We start from the raw sequence: 24572 nt of genomic DNA, 5'->3' as shown, positions 1-24572 counted from the left end.
AGCTCCAGTGTTCCAGAGGGATCTCTGAGGGGGAGCTCCAGTGTTCCAGAGGGATCTCTGAGGGGGAGCTCTCTAGTGTTCTAGAGGGATCTCTGAGGGGGAACTCCAGTGTTCCAGAGGGATCTCTGAGGGGGAGCTCTAGTGTTCTAGAGGGATCTCTGAGGGGGAGCTCTAGTGTTCTAGAGGGATCTCTGAGGGGGAGCTCTAGTGTTCTAGAGGGATCTCTGAGGGGGGAGCTCTAGTGTTCTAGAGGGATCTCTGAGGGGGAGCTCTAGAGTTCTAGAGGGATCTCTGATGGGGAGCTCCAGTGTTCCAGAGGGATCTCTGAGGGGGAGCTCCACTGCTCTAGATGTATCTCTGAGGAACCCTGTGGTGCAGTGGGTAAGCTCTCGGCTGCTAACTGTAAGGTTGTGGTTTGAACCTAGCAGCTGCTCCAGGAGAGAGAGACGTGGCAGTTTACTGAAAACCTTAGAATCTCTGTGGGACAGTTGTGCCCTGTCTCACAGCATCTCTGGAGTTGGAATTGACACAATGGCAGTGAGCTTTATAAAGGGACCTCTTGTCCAGAACAGCTCTCTGTAGGTGAAGTCTGCCCAGCACATGTTTTCTTTTGGACTATATAGTAGAAAAACCATGAACCCACACTTAACCTCCACTCTAGGTTTGCCATACAAAGCTTCCCATTCATTGGTTTTTTTGACAAGTGTTGACAGGTTGTTCACATTGGTCAGCCTCCCCATGTAGCAGCAACCAGCTAGAGCCCAGTGGCAGAGTCCCCTTTGGGAGGGCCCTGCAACTCTGTTCCTACTTCTTGGGGCCTTACCAGCCTGTGTGGCCTGGCCTGGCCCCTATGGGCATTTCTGGTTCCCTGTCAGCATTTGTTCACAAAGGGCAAAATGGGGTCAAAGGCCCCTGCCTGGCGACCCGGCCAGCTAAGTAGCAGAGGCCTTGGTAACATGTGGAACCCCCCTATCCCTGCCTGGGATACGTTACTATGGTGAAGTCTCGTGACCCAGAACTGGGAGCCTGAATGTCCTGACCCCAAAGTGGCTGAGTGTGGGGCTTCCCAGGAGGGCTGTGCTAGGAGCTGAACCCTGGTCACTGTCCCGTCTCCTCCCTGTAGGCGCAGCCCAGGTGATGTGGTTTGAAAAGCTGTATGCCGGCCTGCAGTGCGTGGAGAAGTACCTCATCTACCCAGCCGTGGTGCTCAACGCCCTCACAGTGGACGCCCACACAGTTGTCAGCCACCCAGACAAGTTCTGCCTTTAGTGAGAACGCTCCCTGAGGCTCACTGAGACACTGCCTAGGGTTACCCAGACAGCTATAACAGGACCCTGGGGAGGGCCAGAGATGGGGAGTCACTGGCCTGAGAGCTGGGGCCAGAGCAGTTAAGAGGTGGGGTACCCCCAGACTCCCTACCTTCCACATCCGGGCTCCTAACATCTGACCTTCGCCCTAGCTGTCGGGCATTGCTGATGACCGTGGCTGGGCTGAAGCTGCTGCGCTCGGCCTTCTGCTGCCCGCCCCAGCAGTACCTGACCTTGGCCTTCACCGTGTTGCTTTTCCACTTTGATTACCCACGCCTCTCCCAGGGCTTTCTGCTCGATTACTTCCTCATGTCCCTGCTCTGCAGCAAGGTGAGCAGGGGCTGTGAGACCCAGCGCCAGGAACGGAGCTCTTCTGCCCCCGTGTGGTGGGGGAAACCCATGCCAGGCCCTACATCTGCTCCTTGAGGAGTGGACAACCTCCATTCTCAGAGGATATGGCAGCTTAAAGCAGCTCAGAGACCTGCCTCAGGGTCCCAGGGATTTATTGCCCTGACTGCCCTTCCTTGTCAGCTTGTAGAACAATCAGGACAGGCCTTGTCCACTGGACACCAGCCTCGGAGCTTCACCCCTGCCATCATGGCCCTGGGTGACATTCGAGGGCCCTGCCCATCTGCAGGCTGATCAGGGTCTAGGGGCCACTTTGGACACTTCCGAGGCAGTGGTGCCGGGGACCCAGGTGCAGGCCAGACCTATTGCTCACTCATGGGCTTCCTCCTTTCACTCTGCCTGACCCTGGAGGTAGAGCCCCGACTGCCCTCTAGGACAGGATCTGTGACTCTCTTCCCTTACTGAGCTGCATGGCCCAGGGAACCATTTATCATCCCTACTTTCCCTAGGGAGTCCTGGTGGCGCTGTGGGTTTGACATTAAGACTGCTAACCAACAGGTGTTTCACTGGGAAAAGATAAGGTGGTCAGCTCCCATAAGTAGGGTCACTGTGAGTCAGAATTGACTCAATGGCAGTGGGTTTAGGTTTTAGATCTCCCCTAAGCCTCCACTTAACTGCCTGTGAAATGGGACAGTAGGACCTTCCTAGGGCTGTGGTGAGAATTAAGTGGCTAGTGGCAAAGAGAGGGTTGCTCAGTCTGGAATGATTAATGGTGTTTGGTGCCTGGAGCCTAGAGACAAAAAGGGCTGGATGTGCTCTTGAGCTTGACCCCAGTGTGGGCAGCCAGTTGGTATCCCAGGAGCAGGCTCTGTGTGGTCCCTAAGGCTCTGAATGGGCCTGACATCAGGGAGCTTGGCAGAACCCACCTCCATGAGCAACCCTGGTGTCTTTTATCTCCCCCACCTCCCCAGCTGTGGGACCTGCTATACAAGTTGCGTTTCGTGCTGACCTACATCGCACCCTGGCAGATCACCTGGGGCTCGGCCTTCCATGCTTTTGCCCAGCCTTTCGCTGTGCCACGTACCCAGCCCACCCCTGCTGTCTGGGATGTAGGGAGGTCTAGGGTTTAGGGAGGGACGGCTGGATGGGGGCCGGGGTCAAAGGGCAGAGCGGGGTAGCTGGGAAGGGTCCTCGTGCCTGCTGCCTCCTTGACTCGTGCCCAGACTCGGCCATGCTGTTCGTCCAGGCCCTGCTCTCTGCTCTTTTCTCCACGCCGCTGAACCCGCTGCTGGGCAGTGCTGTCTTCCTCATGTCCTATGCGCGGCCCCTCAAGTTCTGGGAGCGTGACTACAAGTGAGTCTTCCTGGGATCCAGGCTGCAGGGCTACTGGGCAAGTGGAGGAGCTCCAGGCTAGACTCCCTGGGGCCCTGAAAAAGGCCGGCGGTGGCTGTGTGAGGCTGTGATGTCGTGGTGGGCAGACCCAGAGCTGGGCCCAGGCCTCAGTGCACCTGGATGAGTCCTCTACATCGCCAAGCCTTACTCTTCTTAACTGGGAAATGGGCTGTCCTGGTCGTTGCCTCATAGCATGGAGTGTAGGCCAGTGACTTGGGCACAGGAGGGACAGAGAGAAGAAGCGGCAACAAGGCGGCAAGATTGTCCCATGACCTCTGGCCCCCTCACCCTTGGCCAGTCATGCCCTGCTCTCTCTGAACAGTACTAAACGTGTGGACCATTCCAACACCCGCCTGGTCACACAGCTGGACCGGAACCCCGGTAGGTACTCAGCTACCCCGGGAGCTCTGGGCGGGGCTTTCCTCAGGGACAGAGCCTCACTGACTTGTCACTTGGTCCATTTGGCTGTCTGTCCCGGACCCCAGGCGCAGATGACAACAACCTGAACTCCATCTTCTATGAGCACTTGGCACGCTCGCTACAGCACACACTGTGTGGGGACCTGGTGCTGGGCCGTTGGGGCAACTACGGCCCTGGTGACTGCTTCGTCCTGGCCTCCGACTACCTCAATGCCCTGGTGCACCTCATCGAGGTCGGCAACGGTCTTGTCACCTTCCAGCTGCGTGGCCTGGAGTTTCGAGGTGAGCAAGCCCGGCTCAGCTTGGGTGGCACATGGAGTCAGAGCCCTGTGTGGATGCTGGAGTCCCATCAGCCCTGGCCTGCAGGTATCTGGGCCATGGACTTCCCTGCCAGCCTGAACAGTGAGGTGAGGGGTTCTTGGCTGAACCCTGTCTGTTGTGACTGCCCAGGTCGCCATGGTGAACCTTTGGCCTCGAGCTCTGGGGTCTCATGCCAGCCCCCTCCAAACTACTCTCTGCATAGGCACAACGCCCTGGTACAGAGCCAGCGTGGGCTCTCCAGAAGACTTGATTCCAGAGGGCCACCCAGGGTGTCGAGGGCTCTGAACACCATGACCTACGTCAGTCTCTTCCCCTCTAAGCGCTTTAGTGCTGGCCTGTTCAAGCAAGGGCACAGACCTCCTCTCCAGCCGTGTGACTCTCCTTGTTCAGTCATGGCAATGCTGGCTCAGCACTGAGAGCAGCAGGGAAGGGAGCTCCCAGCTGGTGGGAAAGGCTTGTGTTACTGAGAATTCCTCAAGGAGCCCTGCTTGCACACTGCTTAAGTGTTTGGCTGCTAACTGTTCGAACCCACCAGCAGCTCCGCAGGAGAAAGATGTGGCAATCTGCTCCTGCAAGGGTGGCATGTGGACAGGAGAGACGCTAGAGCTGGGACAGGGAGGAGGGGTGTGACAGGATGAGGCTGGGGGTGGGCAGGACCTGGGCCTGGGCCTCACAGCACTAGCAGACCATGAGAAGGTGGTGGGCCTCCTCTGGAACATCTCGACCTCGCATAACTCTCAGAGAGAAGCTTTGGGAACAGGAATTAGCCATCTCGGGAGGGAGGGTGATAGAGAAGGCTGAGGGTAGGGGTCTTTGTAGAGAGGAGCTGCAGCCCAGTTGACTCAGGGGCTGGGCTTCCCCTGGGGCTTGAGGGTGAAGGGATGGAGGTGGGAGTGAACTGGAGCCGTGGGAATCACGCTAGGCTAGCTACCAACTTCACTGAGCACTTACCATAGGCCAGACTTACCAGTAGATGAGTTGCTTAACATCAAGCCGCCTCACCTAATCCTTTCAGTGACCATGGAGGGGACACATAGGGACACTCTCATTTTACAAATGAGAAAGCTGACTTTTGGAGATCACACAGTGGGAAACCAAGACCCAGATTGGAAGTTGGAGCCTAGACAGCCTGCCTGCGGGCTCATGCACTTATCCCCTCTGCTCTCCTGCCTGAAAGCCTTGGAGGAGGGAGGTCCCAGAGGTTTCCTGAGGAAGGGCCTAGGAGGTTAAACTACTTGGCCCAGCTTATGTGGCGTCTGGGGCTGCAGGAGGCCTTGATTCCAGGCTGGGGGACTCTCTGGGGAGGAACAGGCAGGGGTCTCCTTGTGGCCTCTGACAGGGCTCCTGTCCCCCAGGCACGTACTGCCAGCAGCGAGAGGTGGAGGCCATCACAGAGGGCGTGGAGGAAGACGGCGGCTGCTGCTGTTGCGAGCCAGGTCACCTGCCACGGGTCCTGTCCTTCAATGCCGCCTTTGGGCAGCGCTGGCTGGCCTGGGAGGTGACGGCCAGCAAGTATGTGCTGGAGGGTTACAGCATCAGTGACAACAACGCTGCCTCCATGCTGCAGATCTTTGACCTCCGCAAGATCCTCATCACCTACTACGTCAAGGTAAGGTGGCACACCCTGTTTGTCCAAGGGTCATTCCGCGTGCACCCTCCAACAGGCTCCATGGTGGTCCATGTGCTCTGATGATGGCTTGGTGAGGCCCAGGGGCTCCCGTCACCCACTCTGGGAGGCTTGCCTGAGGCCATGAACACTAGGGACAGGTAGCATCATGTATGTGGTCTCTTGACCAGGCTGCTGGCCCAGGAGGCAGCTGTTGAGGCCCTACTTCCATACATCACTCATCCCTCACACAGCACTGCCCAGACAAATGGCGGTGACAGGGATGGGGTTATCAGTGATCATAGGGGATGGCTGCTGAGTGCTCTCGAGTCATCTCTGCTTCACAGCAATAGCATGTACAACAGAACGAAGCACCACCTCTTCCTGCCAGCCTCACAACCTGCTGCTGGAGTCCATTGCTGCAGACACAGTGCCATGCCAGCTCATCTCATTGAGGGCCGCCTCCTTTGCACTGACTCTCTAGCAAGCATGACGTCCTTCTCCCATCTAATAAATAACACGTCTGACTGCTGGTATGGCGCTGTAGGATCAGCACTGGACTGCCAACCACAAAGTCAGCAGTTCAGACCCACCAGCTGCTACTTGGAAACCTTGTACAGGATCGCTATGAGTTGGAATCGACTCGTCAGCACTTTGCAATAACAGCATATCCGGAGTCATGACGCAGAAGTGTCACCTTCTTTGCTTTGAAGGAGCATTCTGGTCTGGCTTACGTCAAGACGAAGTTCTTCATTCTTTCAGTTGTTGTGGTTGTGAAGTGCCGTCAAGTTGATTCCGACCCGTAGCGACCCTGTATAGGGTTTCCAAGGAGCAGCTGGTGAGCTTGAACCACTGACCTTGCAGTTCAAACAACTTTGCAGTCTGACGCATTAGCCCACAGCGCCACACCAGGACAGTAGCCTGTGGTATATTCAATAAGGAGTTCTGGTAGCGTAGTGGTTACAAGTCAGACTGCTAACATCAAATTTAGCCGTTCAAAACTACCAGCTGTTTCGTGGGAGGAAGACGAGGCTCAGAAACCCTATACGGGGTCCCTGTGAGTCGGCATCGACTCCACAGCACACCACCACCATGGTAGACTTAATATTTTCGCCAACCCATAATTCAAAGGCATCACTTCTTTGATTTTCCTTGTTATCCAACTTTCACATGCATGTGAGTTGATTGAAAATACCATATTTAGGGCCAGGTGGACCTTAGTCTTCAAAGTGCCATCTTTGCTCTTTAAAAAGGTCTTTTTTAAAAAAAGACCTGTCACAGGTGTGGAGGAGGCTGGCTGGCAGTAGTAGAGGGATTTGCCTGAGGCCCTGAATCAGGAGGAAGTGGCCAAGCCAACCCTCTGCCCAGACCCTGCACTCAGTCTGTGGCCCTGCAGTTAGGGGTAGATGACAGATGGAAGACAAAGGGCTGCCAAGCCTTGGCTGACACTGGAATTCTGACTCCACCTCCCTTCTCCTCGGGCATCCCTGGCCCCACAGAGCTCCCCTGTGTCCTGGGGAAGAGGATGCTGACTGCCAGGGGCGAGTGGACACATGGTTTTGCTCTCTACCCTCAGGAACCTTGGGCAGGCTGCCTGACCTCTGTTGTGAGCTAGGGAAATTCTCTCCGAGGGTGGGGTGTGAGGGGTAACAGGGACTGTGTACATGGGACCCTCAAAACAGCTGGCTCTGTAAATGCTCCCAAAGAGGAGTTGCTGTCAGCATTGGACACATCTGTGGTTTCCTCCTGGGAATCTTCCTGCTGGGCTATCCCAGGATGACCTGTCTCGGGGCTCACGTGATAGTGAAAGCTAATCTTGCACTCAGGTGTCCAGTGCCCTCAGCTTTCCTGAGCTGTCTTGGGGTCTGTGGTAGGGCCTGGGCAAGGTCCAGCTGGAGCTACCCATCACTTGGCCCCTAGTTCCCTCACCTTTTGGTAAGGGGTGGCCCAGCCTTCCCCTCCCCTCCCTTCCCCAGTCTGGGTACCCAGCTGCCTGTAGTTAAGGTGACACAGGCCAGGCTGCCAGTTGACAGCCAAGCCCTCGTGTGGGGATGGTCTGGCCCACCCTGAACCATCCCTCCATGAGCCCCCAGCAGTGAGGCCCCCAGCTCTTCACAGCATATCCTCTGGTCATTTGGCTCAGGTTCTTATCTCTCCACATCTCTGCTGAGCACCCTGATACCTGGATGCCATCTTTTGTGGCCAGCTGTGACCCTCCCCCCTCTGGCCTGGGCTTCCTCACCTCTCACCCAGGTGGAGAGGCAGCCCTGTGACTCTACCTTGAAGGGGCGCCCTGGATCCCTGGCTCTTAGCTCTTGGCTGCCAGCCCCACACATCCATCCATCCTGATGGTACCAGCTCACCATCTTCCCACCGCGCCTTCCCACTTCCAGCTTTGAAGCCAATGACTGCCAAAGGGACTTCCCTGACCCAGGGACACTGAGGGGCTGCTGGATTGTAGGCAGCCCTGTTCCATTAGCTGACTCTTCCAGGGCCTGGGCGTCTGAAGCCCAGAGTCAGTCCCAGGACCGGAGACCGTTTGCCCTTCTGTGTGACTTGGGCCTGTCTGTCAGCCTTAGCACCCCTTGCTAATGGTGGTATAAGGCGCACATCACAACAGCACCCTCTGGACACATCTCTCAGGTGGGGAGCACCTACCTGCCTTGTGGCTTCAGAGAGCTGAAGTGGGACCAATGGGGTGGACGTCCTAGGAAGCCTCTTTCCTTGAAGCTGGCTCTAGTGGTCAGAGTTGCTCTCACCAGTCCTGATGCGCACTGTTCCATGCAGAGCATCATCTACTACGTGAGCCGCTCCCCAAAGCTAGAGGCATGGCTGAGCCACGAGGGCATCACATCAGCCTTGCGTCCTGTGCGGGCGCCTGGCTACGCCGACTCGGACCCCACCTTCTCGCTGAGCGTGGATGAGGACTATGACCTCCGGCTCTCGGGCCTCTCACTGCCCTCCTTCTGCGCGGTCCACCTTGAATGGATCCAGCACTGCGCCTCCCGGCGTGGCCAGGTCCCACACCTCTCCCAGGGCTGCCCACCCAACTCCAGGGACCTGGGTGCATCCCCTTCCAGCCCTTGCCCCTCCCCGGGTGTGCCCCCCATCCAAAGCCTCCCCTGGCCTGGGCCCCAGCCCCCACTCCCACTTCCCTGCCCCGGGTCTGAGCTAGGATCTGGGGATGGGGTCCTTGTACCGTAGCCCATGGACCAGGATTGGAACTCGCCGCTGGTCACGCTGTGTTTTGGCCTGTGTGTGCTGGGCCGCCGGGCCCTGGGGACGGCCTCACATAGCATGTCTGCTAGGTGAGTCCTCCAGGGCCAGCCAAGCCTGGTGATTTGCTCTCTCCACCCACGAAGAGCTCTGGGCCCCAAGAAACCCAGCATTGGCCCGTTAGTGGCTCTTCTAGATGGGCACAGTTCCTTCCCACTATGAGGGATGTGATCAGAGATAGAGCTTGTCAAGAGGAGAAACTGAGGCCCATGTGAAGAGGGGTCTGTCTGGGACATCAGCACGTGGAACCAGAGCTCTGCTCCTCAGCCCCCTCCCTCACGTCTCCTCTCTCTCTTCACCTTCCCCCACTTCTCCTTCCCTCCCTTTATCTCTCCTTCCGCCCGCCCCCCACCTCTCCTCACCTCCTTTACCTCCCTCACCAGTCTGGAGCCCTTCCTCTATGGCCTGCATGCCTTGTTCAAAGGGGACTTCCGCATCACCTCCCCACGAGATGAGTGGGTCTTTGCCGATATGGACCTGCTTCACCGTGTGGTGGCGCCTGGAGTTCGAATGGCACTCAAGCTACACCAGGTGGGAGAGGTGGGCCCAGGCAGGGTGGGCAAGCGGGTGATGAAGCACCCCTTCCGGGTCGGGGCCACTGAGTGGACGCTCCCCGCCAGGACCACTTCACGTCCCCAGATGAGTATGAGGAGCCGGCCGCCCTGTATGATGCCATTGCGGCCAATGAGGAGCGGTTGGTCATCTCACATGAGGGCGACCCGGCTTGGCGCAGCGCCATCCTAAGCAACACACCCTCCCTGCTGGCGCTACGTCACGTCATGGACGATGCCTCCGACGAGTATAAAATCATCATGCTCAACCGGCGCCACCTCAGCTTCCGGGTCATCAAGGTGAGCTGGGCTCCACTCACCCCACCCCAGCAGGGCCTGCTGCCAGGGTCACTGCCCTGACCCTTGCCTGTGACTGCTCACAGGTGAACCGTGAGTGCGTGCGTGGTCTGTGGGCAGGGCAGCAGCAGGAGTTGGTGTTTCTGCGCAATCGCAATCCTGAACGAGGCAGTATCCAGAACGCCAAGCAGGCGCTCCGCAACATGATCAACTCCTCCTGCGACCAGCCGCTGGGCTACCCCATCTACGTGTCACCCCTTACCACCTCGCTGGCTGGCAGCCACCCCCAGCTGCGGGCACTGTGGGGTGGCCCGGTCAGCCTGGGCGCCATCGCCCGCTGGCTCCTGCACAGCTGGGAGAGGTGAGCCCTAACCTCCGTCCCCAGAAGGCTGCGTGAAGGTACCCTGGGTGTCAGAGGGAGGAGGTGCTGGAGGCAGGATTGGAATCTCTAATGGAGGTGTGATCTCAAAGATGCCACCTTCCAAAGGCTCTGCAAGGCAGACAGCACAGTATTTTCAAGACAACCTGGAGCTGAGAGATAGGCAGGGCCTTATCCTAGGTCTACAGAATTGGGCCTGTGACCTCTTCTTTGTCTCTCCCCTCCACCTTGCAGGCTTCATAAGGGCTGTGGTGCTGGTTGTAATAGTGGTGGGAACGTGGATGACTCGGACTGTGGTGGGGGTGGCAGCAGTGGCTTGACCTCCCTCAGCAATAACCCCCCCTTGGCACATCCCACGCCTGAGAACACAGCAGGTGAGCAGGCTTGGCCAGGCTGAACCCAGAGATGAGGAGGATAGCCTTCCTGTAGTCTGCCATCTTATCTGTCTTCCGCAGGCGGTGGTGACCAACCCCTCCCGCCAGGCCCTGGATGGGGGCCCCGGCCTTCCCTGACTGGCTCTGGTGATGGGCGCCCCCCTGCTCTGCTGCAATGGCCACCCCCTCGGCTCCCTGGACCACCCCCTGCCTCGCCTGCCCCCGCTGAGGGTCCCCGGCCCTCACGGCCCCCTGTCCCTAGTCTCCTCAGTTCTGAGGGCCCCAGTGGGAAGTGGAGCCTGGGGGGTCGGAAGGGGTTTGGGGGACCTGAGGGAGAGCCAGCCTCAGGGAGCCCCAAAGGAGGCACCCCCAAATCTCAGGTAAGGGGCCTGTGGGAAGCAGGGTCCCAGGCAGCTCAGATCTGTTCTCCTGCCAACCCATCTCCCCTACGCCAGGCGTCCCTGGACCTCAGCCTTCCCCCAGACGTCAGCACGGACACCCCCCCCCTCAGAGCAGCTCAGGACAGTCCCTGCTTGGACAGCAGTGCCCCTGAGAATGGCACCCTCACGGGGGCCCCAGGCGACTGGCCTGCCCCCACCGAGGAACGAGAGAGCCCTGCTGCCCAGCCCTTGCTGGGGCATCAGTACTGAGCACCTGGTACCCGCTGGAAGCCATCCCAGGACTCCACACCTCGGACTCTGACCTCCAGCCCTCTCTGCTGGACCACAGAATTCGACAGCTTTGGCTCCCACATCTGAATCCTGACCTCTGGCTGCCTCAGAGCAGGCCTGACCTCAGACTTTGACCATTGGTCTCTCCTCCCTTGTCCAGGGCCTGGACTCCATAGCGTGAGGCAGTCAGCCTTCCACAGGCCCTCAGTGCCAACCCCATGGGCTGGTACCTTTGGAGCCTGTAACAGGACCAACCTGGCCCCTTGGGCGTGGACCTTGATCTGAATGTGGGAAGGGTGGTTTCATTTTTTTTTTTTTTTTTTTGTCATTTTTTTTCTCGTGCTTCGGAGACACCAGAATTAATAACACTATTTTTGATTTTGGCTGGCAGTTTCTCCTTCTATCTGGAAATGGTTTGGGGGAAGGGAGAGGACATGGCCAAGTCTGGGAGGGGTATCGCAGAGGGGAGTCCAGGGAGGGGGCTGAGGTGTCATGGAGATAAAGGTCAGACCAAGGATGGGATTCAGGTAGGCCAGGGCTGCCTTTCTCCTAGATTGTCTAAAGGTGGTTTTGTTCCGTTTCCTACCCTTTATATGTCCAGAATTTCTGGTTCCAGCCTTGCCTACATTTATGACCTTGACCTTGTCCAAGACCTTTCACTCAGCCTTTCTCCAACTAGAAAGATGAGCCTCCTGCCAAAGTGTTACACGAATAAATGGGGCATTGTGTGTGGTTACTCGGTGCTCAGTGCCCAATAAGTTGTCACTGCTCCTGAGCACCTGCTAGATGTCGGTGAGGAGGACACTAGGTGGCCTCTGCCAGCCCTCCCAGCTGGCCTGGAAGGAGGTTCTTCCCGTTTCCCAGAGGAGGAAGCTGGCAGAGAGTCAGTCCAGCGGCTGGAGACCCGGCAGCTCTCCTTGGCTGGCCCACCCCGGTCCTGATGGAGTGCATTGAGCGCACTGTCTAGTCAATCGCCCTGTGATCCCGCGCGACAACTGTCCGTCGCCAGGCCCAGGTCCCCGCCCGCTGCGCCCCGCCCGCCGCTGCCTCGGCTCCGCCCCCTGCAAGCCCCGCCCCCAGGAGGATCTGGCAGCCGCTGGAGAGCCGGCGGCGCGGGGAACCCGGCGCGGGAGACAGCGGCCAGTGAGAGCCGCGGAGGTACCAGCGGGAACGGGGGACAGGAGGCGCCGGGGCCGGATCGAAAAGGGTTGGAAAGTGGCCTGGCGTTGGCCAGGCGCTGTGGGTGAGGGAAGGGGGTCTTTACTGCGTTCGCCGCTTGCACCCTCCCAACCTCCGGGGGAGTCCCAGCTCGTCCTGGGCCAGCACGTCCAGTCTTCAGTCTCTAGCCGGTGGCCCCCACTTCCTCTTCTGCGTGACGGCCCACGCTGACCAGTGTGCGGGTGAGTGCACGCGGGGCACCTCTGAGCGGCGCTGTCAGCTGACTGGGCTGCCGGGGTGTGCAGGGCTCCCCAGTCCTGGGGCTTCCCTCCTCCTGGGCGGCCTCCTCCTCAGTCTTTGCACACTGCCCTGGAGTCCCAGGCCAGCCTGGGAGGAAACATCTGTCGCGCCCCCTGGCAGCAGCAACAGGGTCATGACCTCCAGATGTGCTGGGAAGTGTCCAGTGCCTCCTCCTGGGGCCACAGCCCTTCCGCATCTGTGGGGGTGGGGTTGGCCCCCTCCTCCTCAGTGACACAGGCTTCAAGGAATGTCCTGGCCTCAATGGGTCCTGTGTGAAGCTGCGGGGAGGGGAGGGGGGGGCAGAGCTCAAGAACACCCCCAAGGCGGGCCAGAGCCCAGCGTGGGGCCAGAAAGATAGGCAGCCAGGAACTGACACACACAGCTCAGCATACACAGAGCAAGGGACCAGCCAGAGCCTCCCTCGTGACCCCCCTCAAACGCCTAAGCACATGGAGGGAGCCAGCCTGCCTCCGCCACACATACACTTAGCACATGGCTGCTGTCATTGCTCCCTTCACCCTCTTCAATCTCCTAGCAGCAGCCTTAGAGGAGACAGGCAGTGTTTACCCATTTTAGAGATGAGAAAGCACAGTCAGGGTCAGAGCTTGACCTAGGAGGAACCAAGGGAGAAAACACCCTGACTTTGGAGAGCTGCCCCCCATTTTGTTCTGGAAGTCCCAGTGCTAAGGGTCCCCGGAGCCCTTGCTCCCACCCTTTCCTGGCTCACTGGCTCAGCCTACATCATATCTTGTCAGCAGATACCAGTGCTTACACTCCCTGTGGCGGGTCCCAGAGCCCTGGCCCAGCTGGTTTACCGGGGGCTGCCTCCCCCTCACATTCTCACACCACCTTTGCACCTGCCCCAAAGCCTCACCACATTTCCTGGGGCCTTGAGTGTCTCAGTCTTACATCCTGTGAGGTCTTGAGTCTCACCCCAACCCCCCAATTCCCACACCTACACACACAGGGACACAAGCAGGAGGGTGCTATACCCTGGAGACCCAGGAGATTGACAGACGCAGGTTTGAATCCCAGTGCTGAGGTAGAATTGCTTCAGGAGCAGACCCTGGACCTCAGTTCAAGCCTCCATCAGCCTCTGGTAGACCCCATCCAGCAAAGGGGCCCAGTCAGCATGACCCCCCCTCCCTTGCCCATAAGTTTGATCACAACTTATGCCAGGGGTGGGCTTGGGTTTGTCCTTCAGGCCAGGGCAACTTGGGTCCCGTGGCTGAGCTCCTCTGACCCCAGCACCTTCCTCAGGATGTGAGCCTGGTCAGGGGGCTGGGCTCCGAGTTGGGGCCACTTCCTGTGCCGAAGGAAGTCCTCTTGCTGTCTCTGTCAGCCCCCCTGTGAGAACTTTTGTGGCCTTGAGGTATTGAGACCGTGAGGGGCAGAGCACTGAGGCCCGACCTCTGGGTGTTCAGCTCCTTGGGGACCCTGGAGGAAGTGGGAGGGGCAAGGGAGGAAGGTCTCTGGGGACAGGACGTCCTCCCTTTGTCAAGCCAGCAGGACCCAGACCCCAGGGGCCTCATAGGTTTCCCAGCTCAGCCAAGGCAGGGTAGGTGTCTCTCCGCTAGGCCAGGCTTTGGTGGGGATCCTCATCTTGGGTCCAGGCCAGAGCCAAGGTGAATGTGTGGGAACTGAGAGACCATGGCAGCTCAGGGTTCCCTGTCCCTCAGGGCCAAGGGCCGAGCAGTCAGCGCTAAGTCCCAGGCAGACAAGGAAGTAGCCAGGAAAGCGGAAGCGACTTTGATGGTCGTGGAGGGGGCCGGAAGCCAACCCGGGCGGTGGAAGACCAGGCTGGGGGCCTGGGTTCCTGTTTTCACCCCAGGCCCCTTTGAGCAATGCTCTCCTCCCTCAGGACAGGAACTGCTGCTACCACCTAAGCTCATCAGCTGGGCACCAAGCACCCTCACCCGCCAATGCGGCCCGGCCCCCCGAGAGCCAGGCTCTCGGCACGCCCATGTGGGCCAGTGGCGTGGGAAGCCCTCGGCGGGGCCTGGCCCCAACATCTACTGATGACCTCTTTGCCCGCAAGCTGCGCCAGCAAGCCCGGCCCGCGTTGACCCCACATACCTTTGAGCCCAGGCCAACCCGGGGCCCACTCCTGCGTAGCGGTAGTGATGCGGGTGAGGCCAGGCCCCCGACACCAGCCAGCCCCCGGGCCCGGGCCCACAGCCATGAGGAGGCCAGTCGCCCTGCTGCGACTCCCACCCGGCTCTTCACAGATCCACTGGCACTGTTGGGGCTGCCGCCCGAGGCACCAGAGCCCGCCTTCCCACCAGTGCCTGAACCCCGCTGGTTTGCCCACTATGATGTTCAGAGCCTGCTCTTTGATTGGGCACCAAGGCTGCGGGGCCCAGTGGGTCACACAGAGGCGGCTCCTGGTGTCCTGGCCTCTGCTGAAGACCAGGTAGCTAGTTCGGACCTGCTGCTTGGGGCACCTGGCTTTGTGAGCGAACTTGGGGGTGAGGGTGAGCTAGGCCTGGGAGGGCCTGTGTCCCCACCTGTGCCCCCGATGCTGCCCAATGCTGCCGTATCAGTTCTGGAGGAGCCACAGAACCGAACCTCAGCCTACAACCTGGAACACGCAGACCTGGGTGCTGGTTACTACCGCAAGTACTTCTATGGCAAAGGTGAGGGCAAGACAGGCCTGGGGAGACCCCAGTCGGCCAGGGAGGTGTTCCAGGCACCTGGGGGCAGAGATCCTTGTCGCCTGCCCTGCAGACAGTAGGGCCTGTAAAGCTAGGGCTCAGTGTTAGGCTCTGCCTCCCAGCCGAGGCTATCCATTGTGCTGGGCCCAACTTTGAGGTTGAACTCAGAAAGACCAACCCCTGTTTGTCCCTCATGGGGGTTGTGAGGAAAGCTGTTCCCATCATTACCCAGAAGGCAGCGTGCCAGGACCTCGATGATGTCTGGTGGGTGGAGCCAGAGCAGGGCACAGGCCTGGGAATAGACCCCTCGGGTCTGGAGTTGCCCTAAGGGTAAAGTGTGGTAGAGCCTGGACTACCAAAGGGTCGGGCACCGGGCAAAGTTTATAGATTCAGGTCTGAGTCCGGGACTTGGCCAAGTAGTGTATGGGATGGACTTAAGCCCGGACTGTCCTGGGCTTGGTCTGTTGGAGGCGGGGTTGCTGTGGAGGGGTGGGACCAGTCACCCACGGCCGGACCCCCCAGAACACCAGAACTTCTTCGGTCTGGACGAGGTGCTGGGCCCAGTGGCCGTGAGCCTGCGGAGGGAGGAGAAGGAGGGCAGCGGAGGGAGCACTCTGCACAGCTACCGTGTCATCGTTCGGACCACGCAGGTGGGCTGGGATAGTGGGATCTGGCTGCGGAGGAGCCTCCCCCACACCCCATACAGATCCTGAGCACCCCTACACCTTCTCCTCAGCTCCGGACGCTCCGCGGCACCATCTCGGAGGATGCACTGCCACCAGGACCCCCGAGGGGCCTGTCCCCGAGGAAGCTTCTAGAGCATGTGGCGCCTCGGCTGAGTCCAACTTGCATGCGCCTGGGCTCTGCTTCCCCCAAGGTGCCACGCACGCTGCTCACTCTGGATGAGCAAGTGGTGAGTGAATGACTAGATCAGATCCGAACTAATGTGCCCAATTCCCAAGAGCCCAGGAGAGCGAGCCTTTCAGACAGCATATAACAAGACCAGCAAAATCCACGTCACCTGGGAACTTGATAAAAATTCATTCAGGTTTCCAGTCATCTGAATGAATCAGTCTTTGTGTTAAGGAGTCTCCAAGATGATTCTGTACACCTCACAGCCTGAGAAGTAAGCTCAGACTGCCCCGCCCCTACTCCATCCCCTCATCATTCTTTTTTTTTGATGTTTTATTGTGAATTATGTGATAGTTTACATGGGAGAACATTAGCTTTACATTCACCCTATCATATATCGTTTCATTGCCATGGTTACAATCCCCTCCATGCATCATCAACCAACCAAAAGGGTACACCCTGCAAGCCTGCCTCCCGGTTGTCAGCACATAGCCCTTCTCCCTCTCTGGGTCTAAAGTCCCCAGCTGCTCCGTCTCTCCACGTCATCGTCTCTGCCTCCATCTCTGGCGTCACTGCATCTCTGGGTCCCCTCATCATTCCAGCCAATTTCACTTCAGCCCCTGCTTGGTCTCCTCGCACTGAGGAGTACTCCTCTTTCCTGGAGCTGCTCATTGGCCTTGATACATGGGTCTCAGTTGCCATTCAATCTATTAGTCATTTAACTGTCAGATTATTTTCATAGCTTCTTTGTGTCGGGTCCAAAACGCTGGGGACATGTGCAGGCCAGGGACTGCCCTTGAGTGGTTCCCAGTTGCTGGGAGAGACAGATCCACATCTGACCACTAAAATATAGGAGTAGGGCATCAGAAGGGAATGGTGAGGGCTCAGGGGTTTGCTTCGTGGTGGAAATACCCCAGACTGGGTGAGCAATCATTTTCTAGGCAGAAGCAACAACTTCGATACTAAAAGCACAGGAGATGAAGTCCAGCAGGTAGTTCGCTGTGACTGGAGTAGGGTTTGCAGGCAGAGAGTGGAGAAAGTTTGCGTTTGGTCCTCAGGGCACTAGAGAGCCATGGGAGGATGCAAAGCTAATCTGAAAGTTTGAGCTGTTCTCTGGCTGCAGCATGGTGGGGGTGGGCTGTCTGCAGTCCTTCAGGCCAGAAACTGGCCAAGAGAGTGGTGGAGACGAGGTGACAGTCCAGAGGTAGAACAAGAAGCCGTGTATCCAATGGTGGTTGTTAAATGCCGTCGAGTTGGTTCCGACTCATAGCGACCCTGTACAGGGTTTCCGAGGCTGTAAATCTTTACAGGAGCAGAAAGCCTCATCTTTCTCCCGTGGAACAGCTGGTTGTTTCGAACTGCTGACCTTGCAGTTCGCAGCCCGATTCGTAACCACTGTGCTACCAAAGCTCTCCTATGTCTAATGGTAGAGGACATTTTAAAAGACTAGGGCTTCTTGGCCCCTCTGAATTGTGATTTTTATGGTGTCAGGGATCCTGATGGAGCTAGGGCTAGGCTGGGAGAATCAAAGCCAGGAGGCAGTCTTGCAGAATGTGCCCTTTGGTTGTTTAAATTATTATATATTCCTGAGTGTTTTGGGTATACATTCCTTCCCTCCCCCAATAAAAAACAGGTAATGGGGGGAAAAAAGGCAAGGTGATGAGAGGGGTCAAGGTGACCTCAGGCAGCTGGCATAATGGTCAGAGCTGGAGACAAAGCAGTGGCTGTCATCCTGTGAAGGTGGTCCTTGAAGCCACTGAGGGTGAGGCCTGGACACAAGAGGAGGGGTCTCCAATGCCTCAGCCATGGCCAAAAGGATGCCAGGATGAAGCCACACATATGGGCTATAGCAGGAGCCCAGACTGAGAAGCAAAGGTTGGAAGTGGGATTGTAGGGGCTGGGAAGAGCAAAGGTGAAGCTGGTACTGTGACTTTCAAAAAGTGAACAAGGAAGGAAGGCAGGCAGGGACCAGGGGGTTTCCCTGGGCCTGTCTTAGTGGAGATCAGAGTGCCCGGGATTGTGGTAGGTCAAGCTGACCACCGAGAGGAGCCAGGGCAGACGAGCAGAGCTGGAGTAGGACTCAAGGCCCGAGGGTAGGGGCTAGCAGGTGAGAGGACCCTCTAACCTTGAGCAAAGGAGGATGACAATGTGGCATTTCCTGGGAGTGGGTACACGCTGTACACGGTCCTCTCTATGAATCACAAGAACCAACCCTCTCCTGACCCCTTTCCACCCTCCTCTTCCCTCCTGGGTGCTGGGAACAGGACAGATCATGCACCCACTTGGTAGATGAGAACACAGAGGTGGCTCAGGGAGAATCGCTGGTCAGGGCCACACACAAGGCAGCCCGGTCTCCAGGCCAGTGTCCCGCCTATTCTCCAAGGTGTTGGGGGGAGTGGGGCAGCGGACTGAGGTCTGTGCTTTTTGTCTGCCTCCTGTCCCAGCTGAGCTTCCAGCGCAAGGTGGGCGTCCTGTACTGCCGGGCAGGCCAGGGCTCTGAGGAGGAGATGTACAACAACCAGGAGGCGGGACCAGCCTTCACACAGTTCCTCACCCTGCTGGGCAACGTGGTCAGGCTGAAAGGCTTCGAGAATTACCGGGCCCAGCTGGACACAAAAAGTGAGGCCCAGGGAGCTTGGGGCTACGTAGGGGGCTTCTTTGGGTATGCCAGTGACTTGGGTTGCAGACCAGTACCCCATTCCTTGAGGAGGGGCAGGCGAGATTTGGGGATCCCATCCTGTCCATCAAATACACACATACCACCAAGCCCACCTCCTCAGGAATAGCCCTGCTTCCCTGGCTGGAATGGTCTCAGGGCCCCTAGGAGGGGTTTTGACCTAGCACCCCCTGTCTGCCTTCCCCTTCCTCAGTGTTCCACAAATGCACAGGCCTGGGTCAGAAGTCTGTGTCCCTGTCTGTCCCTTTGCCCTGGTGTGGGGCTGGAGGCAGTAGGGGTGGGAGAGGAATAGCCGAGGATGACGTCCATTGTCCTTGTGGCTTGTGGCACCATGGTGGGGGTTCACCTATTGTTGGGAGGTCAGGAGGACACACATTCCTGAGCGTGGGCTAGGAAAGCAGTTCATACTATTCAGATTTTCCTCATTCTCTTCCTGTGCCCACCACTCCTGGCTCCAGCGGATTCGACCGGCACGCACTCCCTCTACACCACGTACCAGGACCACGAGATCATGTTCCATGTATCCACGATGCTGCCCTACACCCCCAATAACCAGCAGCAGGTGAGAGGGGCTTCGGGGCAGCCATGGAGGGCCCTGGTCTAAGCTCTCTAGACCCTCAATGACCCTTCCCCTTGACAGCTCCTTCCCCAAAGACCAATTCCCAGGCCGGCTCCCTGATGAAGTGAGGAGCCCCGGCTATGCCCTGCCTGGAGGAGACATTTGGGGGCAGGCAGCCTCCCCTCAGCCCCTACCATCTAACCCTCAGCTCCTGCGGAAGCGCCACATTGGCAACGACATTGTGACCCTCGTGTTCCAAGAGCCAGGCAGCAAGCCGTTCTGCCCCACCACCATCCGCTCACACTTCCAGCATGTGTTCCTGGTGGTGCGGGCGCATGCACCCTGCACCCCACACACCTCCTACAGGTGCACATCCCAGTGGCCCCAGATTTCCCTTGGGCGGGGGATAGGGAGGTGAGGGGGTGTATTCTTGGACCCTCCCTTCTGCCCCTGACTGCTGCCTCCCTACAGGGTAGCCGTGAGTCGCACCCAGGACACCCCGGCCTTTGGGCCAGCTCTGCCCCCTGGCGGAGGACCCTTCCGGGCCAATAGCGACTTCCGGGCCTTCTTGCTAGCCAAGGCACTCAATGGTGAGCAGGCGGCGGGCCATGCACGCCAGTTCCATGCTATGGCCACGCGCACGCGCCAGCAATACTTGCAGGATCTGGCCACCAATGAGGTGACCACGACGTCGCTGGAGTCAGCCTCGCGCTTCGGCCTACCCTCACTGAGCGGGAGGCGGCGGGCGCCCCCTCGGGGCCCAGGTGCCGAGCTGCAGGCGGCGGGTGCACTGGTGTGGGGCGTGCGTGCGGCACCCGGAGCACGGGGTGCGGCCGGAGGCGAGCTAGGTGGTCCAGACAGCGCTGAGGTGCCTTGCCTACTCGGCATCTCAGCCGAAGCGCTGGTGCTGGTGGCGCCTTGTGACGGCCGCGTAGTTTTTAACTGTGCCTGTCGCGATGTGCTGGCCTGGACCTTCTCAGAGCAGCAGCTAGACCTATACTATGGCCGTGGAGAGGCCATCACCCTGCGGCTCGACGGGCCCCCTGACCAGGCTGTGGGCGAGATCGTGGCGCGCCTGCAGGTGAGCCTGCGTGGGGCACTGAGGCTCAGGCAAAGGAAGAGTGGAAGGGCATATGAATGTAGGGGGCGGGGTGCAGACCCAGCGGGTGCATTTGGCATAGCTGAGACTAGGGCTTCTTGGGCTAGTGAGTGGTCACTGAGCCTGTGGTCTTCATCTGTCGGATGGGTTCCCTGTGACCTGGGGCGGAAGTCCCTGGAGGTGGGGCCTGGAGCCCCCCCTTCCGAGACACCCTGCTCCTCCCCTGCAGTTGGTAAGCCGCGGCTGCGAGACCCGAGAGCTGGCTCTGCCCCGTGATGGTCAAGGCCGTCTGGGCTTCGAGGTGGACGCTAAGGGCTTCATCACGCATGTGGAGCGCTTCACATTTGCCGAGACGGCAGGGCTGCGGCCTGGAGCACGCCTGCTGCGCGTGTGCGGCCAAACGCTGCCTTGCCTTGGTCCTGGCGTCGCTGACCAGCTGCTGCGCACTGCACCCAAGGTCTGCGTCACCGTCTTGCCTCCAGATGACAGCGGCCGGCCACGCAGGTCAGGGCACCAGGATGTGGAGAGAGGACTCTGCTGCTGGCCACTGCCAGTCATGGGTCTTCCACAGCGCTAGAGCATGCTGTCGGGAATCCGGGGCGGACGTCTTAGTCTCTCTGGACATTTATCTTCATCTGTGGGATGGAGCCAATTCAGGATGCTGCCATCTTTGTTCAGCAAACAGAAATAGCTGCTCTTCGGTGGTGTTGTAGGGTCAGCACTGGACTGCAAACCACAAGGTCGGCAGTTCAAGTCTACCAACTGCTTTTGGAAACCCTATGCAGGGTCACTATGAGTTGGAACCGACTTGATAACACTTAACTCCTTTTTAAAGTGCCCACCCCACTACATTCTGTGCTAGGGATCCATAAAAAGGGCCAGACAGGAAACATTTTAGACTTTCTGGAAAAAGATATGGCAGGGGAGAAAGATGTGGCCCTTTGCTTTTGTAAAGATTTACAGCTTCGGAAACTCTATGGGGCAGTTCTACTCACCCACTGCCCTTGAATCTGTTCCCATTCATAGCAACCCCACTGTTGTTGTTAAGTGGGGTCAAGTGGGTTCATAGCAACCCTACATAGGGTTTCTGAGATGCCGCTGCTGAGTTTAAACTGTCAACTTTGAGGTTCAAACCAGTCTTGCGCTCTGGTGCTTATCCTACAGCGCCACACCAGGACTCTATTTTGTTGTTGTTAAGTGCCATCAAGTCACTTTCAATGCATAGCGACCCTCTGTATAGGGTTTCCAAGGAGCAGCTGGTGAGCTTGAACCACCGACCTTGCAGTCTGACCCGTTAGCCCACAGCGCCATAGCAGAGTCAAACTACTCCATAGGGATTCCAAGGCTATAAATCTTTACCAAAGCAATCAGCATTCTTCCTTGAAACAGCTGGTGGGTTTGATTCACTAATCATTTGGTTAGCAATCCAACACTTAGCTCAGTGCCACTAAGGCTTCTATGGGCCAGTGAGTTTGGTTTCAATTGGAAGCCATCTGGTCTCTGTCAAAACTAGTTTGTTGCTGTGTAGCACAGATGCAGCCATAGACCATATGTAAATGAATGAGCATGGCTGTGTTCCACTAAAACTTTATTTATGAAGACTGAAGTTTGCATCTCATATCATTTTCATGTACCATGAAATATGCATTTGGTTTTTTTCCCAGTATTTAAAAATGTAAAAAACCATTCTTGGCCCGAAGTAGTAAAGACACTGTGCCACTGGAGCTGACCCTCAGGCAGTCGTTTCTAGATCCCTATGTTAAGCGTTTGTTTGTGTTGCAATTAAAGCCTCATAGAAGGTTGGTATTCTATTCCCATTTCACAGATGAAGAAACTGAGGTTCTGAGTTATTTGCCCAGGGTGCACAAGGGCAGTGCTGGAATGTAAACTTCTGTAGATCTGGGGAAATGGCCAGCAGCCAGGCAGAGCTGTTTGGTGGTTAGCATGGAGTCTGGGGGCTCTCCTCCTTGACTGAGCCCTGTCAGCACCGGGCTTGGGCAGGGCTTGCAGGATGCTGGGGAGGGTGCCTGACTGATGCGCCTTCTCCCACCAGGAGCTTTTCGGAGTTGTACATGCTGTCACTGCAAGAGCCCAGCCGGCGGGGTGCCCCAGAGCCGGTGTCTGAGGAGGATTCTGGGGTGGCCCTGCTGCCTGCCACAAAACAGCTTCTGCACCTGCATCTGCACCTGCCTGATGGCGGAGGTCCCTCTGGGCCCGGGGCCCTGGCCGAGGAGAGGACGGAGTTCCTGCACAGCCAGAACTTGCCATCGCCCTGCAGGTGCGGCCTCTTAGCACCCCCTCCTCTGGCACGACCCCGGGACATAGCTCCCAATGCTGAGCCGCCTCTGCTCCCTCCAGTTCCCTGTCTGATGAGGCCCCTGTCCTGCCCAACACCACCCCGGACCTCCTCCTAGCCACCACGGCCAAACCATCAGCCCCTAGTGCTGACAGGGAGACACCCCCCACCCAGGTGAGCAGAAAGCAGGCTCTGGGCCCAACAGACCCGGGTGGACATGGTGGTGACCATGGGCATCACTTCATCTGCACTCATTTAGGAACCCCAGGACAGGTCAGGTGGTCCTCCTAGTGACTGTGAAGACACAGGCAACCCAGCCCCGGAGCTGAGGGCTTCCTTCCTGCCACGAACTTTGTCTCTGCGGAACTCCATCAGCAAGAGTGAGTCTACTAGTCAAGGGCATTCCGAGGGGGGGGTGCAGGCAGGGCTGGCCTGGCTCTCCACCTGAGCCCCCTTCTTGTGTCTACAGTCATGTCGGAGGCAGGCAGCGAGACCCTGGAGGATGAGTGGCAATCTATTTCAGAGATCGCCTCCACATGCAACACCATCCTGGAGGCGCTGTCTCGGGAGGGTGAGGACCCCAGGGACCGGGGGAAGGAACCAGGGTGAAGTCTTCTCCCTTTATCCACCTGCCTACACAGTGCCTCTGTCCCCACAGGTCAGCCCATACCAGAGAGTGGAGACCCCAAGGGGACCCCAAAGTCTGATACTGAGTAAGGCTCCCCACCTGATACTGCCGGTCCTGGGTCTATGTGCCCACCATTACTCCTGTCCTTTGGGGGTTAAGCATTGCCCTGAGGCTCCATTTCACAGGCACCTAAGCCTAAGAAGCTGGGGGGGGGGGGTGCCCCCTCACAGGTGGGGCTAGGATGCTGCCTCAGCTCCAGGCTGAGTCCTGGCCCCCGTGTTCCCAGGCCAGAGCCCAGGAGCCTGTCAGAAAAGGTCTCTTACTTGGAGTCCATGCTCAGGAAGCTGCAAGAGGACCTGGAGAAGGTGAGGAACTGGGCCGGGCTGGAAGGGGCTGACTGCCCCTCTGGAGGGACTGGCTGCTCTAACTCTTGCCTCCCCACTGGCCCAGGAGAAGGCAGACAAGGCAGCTCTGGAGGAGGAGGTGCGAAGCCTGCGGAACAACAACAGGCGGCTGCAGGCCGAGTCAGAGAGCGCAGCCACCCGCCTGCTCATGGCCTCTAAGCAGCTGGGCTCCCCCACCACCGACCTGGCCTGACGTGGGTCCAGGCCAGAACCAGCCACACCACACCGGGCCCTTGGCCCTCCTCAGGAACTTTCTCCCCATGCGGAGGATGTGTTTAGCACTGCCCCCACTTCCCGGCCCATTCTCTAGTGGCAAGTTTGCCCTCATCCTGTCCCTGTTTGTAAATATTCTTCTTAGAAAAGGTGACTTAGGGAGTAAAGACGTCACTGCCATGTGTATGTGTGTGTGTGTTTGGGGGTTCACACTGTTCATGACACGAGGTGGGTAAGGGCTTTGCCCCCAGGGACCCAGCCTGGCTCCAGGCCCAGTTAGAAGGGCAGGCACACTGCAGAGGGCCCGAAAGCCAGGCACCCTTGGCTTTCTCACACAAACATTCATCTGTTTCTTCTGGGAAAGCAGGTAGTCATCCCCAGTCCTATTCTGTTTAGTCTTCAGAGCCAGGTCCTTGTCCTGGGCCCACCTGAGGTGCTGGAGTCAGGGGCAGAGGGTAAGCACCTACAGGGCAGAGCTCAGGGGTCAAAGAGAGCCTGCCAAATCCTGGGAAAAAACATGAACCCAGTTCCAGAAGTGGCAGCTTCTCTGGCTCAGTCACCGAGGGGCTTTCTCAGTGGCCTCAAGGAAATCAGCCCTTGACACACTTCTCACCAGTCTATGACCCCTTGTGCCCCTTACCAGGTCTGGCCTTCCCTACGAGAAGCATCAGCACATCCAAGCTTGAACTTTATTTTCTGGGCCTGAGACCCAGAGAGGACACTAACCCTTCCGTAGGCTGGCTGAGGCACACTGGGTTGAGACTCAGGCCATGTGACCATTAATTTAGACT

General features: G+C 58.1%; 2 protein-coding genes across 2 annotated transcripts in view; both read left to right on the top strand.

Annotated features, from left to right (window-relative positions):
- PCNXL3 (pecanex-like 3 (Drosophila)) overlaps positions 1-10920 on the top strand; it is a 20542-nt gene extending 9622 nt beyond the window's left edge. The window contains exons 21-35 of the mRNA XM_006860921.1: positions 1124-1268; positions 1460-1637; positions 2627-2735; positions 2879-3008; positions 3370-3428; positions 3533-3748; positions 5143-5396; positions 8181-8411; positions 8598-8701; positions 9053-9200; positions 9290-9520; positions 9604-9878; positions 10131-10270; positions 10352-10650; positions 10726-10920. Of these exons, the coding sequence (XP_006860983.1) occupies positions 1124-1268; positions 1460-1637; positions 2627-2735; positions 2879-3008; positions 3370-3428; positions 3533-3748; positions 5143-5396; positions 8181-8411; positions 8598-8701; positions 9053-9200; positions 9290-9520; positions 9604-9878; positions 10131-10270; positions 10352-10650; positions 10726-10920 (2714 nt within the window). The remainder of the gene's footprint in view (positions 1-1123; positions 1269-1459; positions 1638-2626; positions 2736-2878; positions 3009-3369; positions 3429-3532; positions 3749-5142; positions 5397-8180; positions 8412-8597; positions 8702-9052; positions 9201-9289; positions 9521-9603; positions 9879-10130; positions 10271-10351; positions 10651-10725) is intronic.
- A 3442-nt stretch (positions 10921-14362) lies between these two features.
- On the top strand, positions 14363-23761 carry SIPA1 (signal-induced proliferation-associated 1). The gene is made up of 15 exons (XM_006860920.1): positions 14363-15035; positions 15576-15703; positions 15790-15966; positions 18350-18524; positions 19041-19144; positions 19350-19507; positions 19613-20222; positions 20470-20744; positions 22294-22518; positions 22599-22710; positions 22805-22916; positions 23006-23107; positions 23195-23249; positions 23451-23529; positions 23615-23761. Exons 1-15 carry the CDS (start codon positions 14363-14365, stop codon positions 23759-23761), a joined length of 3132 nt encoding a protein of 1043 aa, XP_006860982.1.
- The last annotated feature ends 811 nt before the right edge of the window (positions 23762-24572 follow it).

Source organism: Chrysochloris asiatica, unplaced genomic scaffold (assembly GCF_000296735.1).
Source record: "Chrysochloris asiatica unplaced genomic scaffold, ChrAsi1.0 scaffold00040, whole genome shotgun sequence".
Lineage (NCBI taxonomy): Eukaryota > Metazoa > Chordata > Mammalia > Afrosoricida > Chrysochloridae > Chrysochloris > Chrysochloris asiatica.
The sequence above is the reverse complement of the archived record's forward strand: the minus strand, read 5'-3'. Positions and strand labels throughout refer to the sequence as shown.

Excerpts from the sequence above, each read along its gene's own strand:
- SIPA1 (XM_006860920.1), top strand. The coding sequence starts at position 14,363 with ATGTGGGCCAGTGGCGTGGGAAGCCCTCGGCGGGGCCTGGCCCCAACA. Across the intron at positions 20,223-20,469 it reads AGATCGTGGCGCGCCTGCAG|TTGGTAAGCCGCGGCTGCGA; the intron begins GTGAGCCTGCGT and ends CCTCCCCTGCAG. Across the intron at positions 20,745-22,293 it reads GACAGCGGCCGGCCACGCAG|GAGCTTTTCGGAGTTGTACA; the intron begins GTCAGGGCACCA and ends TTCTCCCACCAG.